Raw genomic sequence first — 3,556 nt, 5'->3', positions numbered from 1 at the left:
ACACGCGGTTGGGGATCCACGGATTTCGGAATGGGATTTACGGAGCACGCTTCGTTACCTTCCACAACGAACGGCGGTTTATAATTGACTAACATTCGTTGAATGTTTCGTCGAGCAGGTTCGGGAAGTTGGAATTTGTACCAAGACATCAATGATGTCAGGTTGAGCTCTTACAACATTTTGAAGTTTCTGCTTTCGTTAAATTTTAAAATTGTGATGCAGCAATAAGCATTATTTAGCAATGTTTGTCTCATTTAAATAATGAATTATGTTTATTAATATAACAAACAAGAATTATGTAGCATACACATAAACCAACAATAGTTTTGAATTTGATTGATTTATTATTTTTTATCTATTGATTCACATCTATGACTTAAGTTGTTATTTAGCTATTTATCAGTAATTTTTCTTTGTATTAACTTGTTTTTAAATAATTTTTTGTAGTCTTCCTAGATATTTCATATGCCTTCTTCTTCTTCTTCAATTCGACGAGGATTTACTCCAGTACGGCTATTGAATCCAGCTTCCTGGGCCTTCGCAAGCTAACCTGGAGACATAGACCTCTATTGGTTTAGGACTGGTAACTAAAGGCCATATGTCCTGGTTTTCTGTGGTTTTCGATTTTCTGTAAGCGTCGCCTTTTGACTGCCACCATGCGGCCAGGAGCACTGCTAGCCAACCACGCTAGTGCACAGTCAAAATGCGGCTGTTCACCCGCCGTAACGAAAGGAATATTTCCTTCCGTTTGTCAGATCGCACGAAACTCGTGATCCGCTTGATTACTCAAACAGCACGAGATGTGCGTCGGCTAGGATTTCTCTGACTTGAGCTCCAGCTCGGCGACACCACGCGGCCGTGCTTAAGATAACCTTACTTTTCAGCTAACCCTTTCAGGAACCTCGTGCACTGCTAACCATCCGCTCTGATGCGACGCCGAACTGGAACTGATATTTCATATGCCCGTCATTATTTATGGCACTGCCTGCATATATAGTTTTTGGTATATTTGACAACCTCGTTCGGAAGGTTTATCTTTACGCAAAGAACCTTGGTCATATCGTAAACGAGTGAGTTAAGTGAAGTAAAGACGAAATAAAAGATTTAAAACTTTTCATTTGTTCATAAAATTTTTTTTTTTCACGGCAGCAAGAAGATCCAATGCCAATTATTTTATTTTGTTTTTCATTTTGAAGTGTATCTTTGACATTTGTCATATTTACGACGATTTGCTGTGAAGTAGCCAACCTCATTGTTCTCGTGCTTGGTATGACGTAGTTTCGATCGATTGGTTTGGAAAATTGAAAGCAAAAACAAATAACATTCCACAATTCGTGCATGTAGATCGCTGCGTGGACAATCGAGTTTACCTGGGTCCTGCCTTTCCTGTGCAATTGTTTTGAATGTTGCTGCGGCAAGAGAAGATGAGTGGAAATAATGAATGACCGCGACGTAGAAGACGCCACTAGTGACTCGAAAGGAACAGACGGCCGAAGCAGTGGTGCAGAACAAATGCTAAACAAACGACCTCGGTTGCTGTCCTTCCAGGGACTGAGCTCACACTCGCGCTCGCAGGCGGAAAGAGATGCGGCAGTACCGATGGCCGGTGCATCCTCCAGCTCGATGGAGCACATCAATCGTCGGGAGCAGTTGGCAAGTGACCTTCGCAGCTGGCAGGAAAATCAAATCGCTGCCTGTGTGGAGGACAACATACTGAACATGGTGCTGGAAAGATACTTGAACTTCTTTGAGGAACGAAACAACCGCAACAACGTCGAACCACCGGAAGAGTATGACGATGAGACGCTGGAGGACCAAGCGATTCGTATGCTCATTAATGAACGAGGGCTGCAGGCGGCCGGATCGGGCCCTTCTTCCTCCGTCTCGGTGGCGATGGAATCGGTGGATAGTGTGTCCGTGCAATCGGACCCGGAATTGCCAGAGCTCGAGCGTAGCATACATGACAATTACATTTTAGAGACAGCCGTGGCCGCTGCAATACAGGAGAAGGGTTTGGTCACGGGGTCTACCGATGCTGAACACTCGGATAGTGATGATAGTGCGTTGCTGGAGGACAACGCTAGGTAGTGTTGCTGGACCGACCAGTATCGTTTGTAAATGAGTATTTTTGTTTACATTTCTTTTCACTTTTACGGATGATTCCGTCCGACACTTGAACTCCTCTCAAAGTATGTCGATCGTTTGTAAACCTTAATGTTAGAAGTAACTGCTAATAAAGTATTCGTATAGTGAGTTGAACCATTTAAACCATTTTATATAAATAAACCCTCTAATACAAGATTTGCTCATTTCAGATGAATATAAAATGGATTACATTTTGAGGTCAAAACCCACGGTTGGACAGACACCAAAGACGAACTGATTGTTTGCGTTTTTGCTTCCACCATGTGTGTTCCGTTGCTGCGTGCCAATGTGATTAACATGCTCGCCGTAAATAATTATGGACGTGTTTAAATATGTCTGGCCATTCAGTGTTTGTTATAACAAAAACAAAAACTCCCGCTTTGTGACCGGGCATGTTGGTTTGGTTTTGGATAAAGAAATTATTTGCGATCGTTCGTAGACATTGGAACTACACAATTACCTAATACGATTGAGTCAGTTTTTGAGCCAACCTGTACTGTGATCAATTTATCGATAAAACTACTGCCTGTGGACCCGGCTTGGCAACGAATACTTCAATCTCATCCGTCGCTAACGTCCGCCCGGGCCATACTAACTATCGTAAAACGGTAATATTATTAGCTCATGGTCGTAAAACCGTCAACGGGGCAAGAAGATACTCAGCGCATCGCAGTTCATTGGAACAAAATTCCTAAGGAAATGCATTCGATGATGCGCGTGATTTGCTCGTTCGCTTGGGGAGGAACACAGATTTGTGGAACCATTTACTTCAATTAACTCGCGTCCGCTAGTTTCAAGTTGATGCATGAAAGAAAAGGGTAGGGCGTTAAGAAGATTCGCTCTGGCGAGCTTCCTATCCAGTTGCACGATTGCACTTGTGAATCAAGAATCTCACAACGTCACATCGCGAGGAAATGGTCAAGTTCAAGTCGATCACTGACGACGTTGACCTTTATCAAGCTCTTCCTGGAAATTAGCGGTTGGGAGCGAAGTATCATCGTTTCTGCAGAAAAGTTAGTTGATGAACTAAAGTTAAAATTATTTATCAACTCCTTTATGTGTCCGAAATAAGGTTATCTAATGGTAAGATTTCAAATATATTGGGCCTAATCTAGCTGATACTGTGTTGATGAGCAAATGCTTTAGCCAACACTGTGTGTTTACTAATTTAACTGTGGGATCGTATGGCGAAGAACCAGAATGATAAGAGAACTTGAAAGTCTGTATTACCATTTCCCCTTCAAGAAAGCTTGTTATTTTCGTGAATTTCGATGCGCAGACTCGGGGAAAATAGGCTGTTGCATGCACCTGGGCGATGTTTTCCGACCTACCTCGGAACCAGCGCAGGAGATTCCCTCTGCGTCCCGTTGCCTTACTATAGCGTACAAACGATATCCTTTTACGCTTAACG

At 42.8% G+C, this 3,556-nt stretch overlaps 1 protein-coding gene across 1 annotated transcript; it reads left to right on the top strand.

Annotated features, from left to right (window-relative positions):
• Nucleotides 1–1,291: 1,291 nt before the first annotated feature.
• On the top strand, nt 1,292–2,268 carry LOC131272780 (uncharacterized). Its single transcript, XM_058274633.1, has one exon. The coding sequence runs from the start codon at nt 1,438–1,440 to the stop codon at nt 2,086–2,088; it is 651 nt and encodes a 216-aa protein (XP_058130616.1). The 5' UTR covers nt 1,292–1,437; the 3' UTR covers nt 2,089–2,268.
• Nucleotides 2,269–3,556: the final 1,288 nt, after the last annotated feature.

This window comes from Anopheles coustani, chromosome 3 (assembly GCF_943734705.1).
Source record: "Anopheles coustani chromosome 3, idAnoCousDA_361_x.2, whole genome shotgun sequence".
Lineage (NCBI taxonomy): Eukaryota > Metazoa > Arthropoda > Insecta > Diptera > Culicidae > Anopheles > Anopheles coustani.
This window is presented reverse-complemented; position numbering and strand designations above follow the sequence as displayed.

What these genes read in the sequence shown, in the direction of transcription:
- LOC131272780 (XM_058274633.1), top strand. Translation starts at nt 1,438, where the DNA reads ATGAATGACCGCGACGTAGAAGACGCCACTAGTGACTCGAAAGGAACA.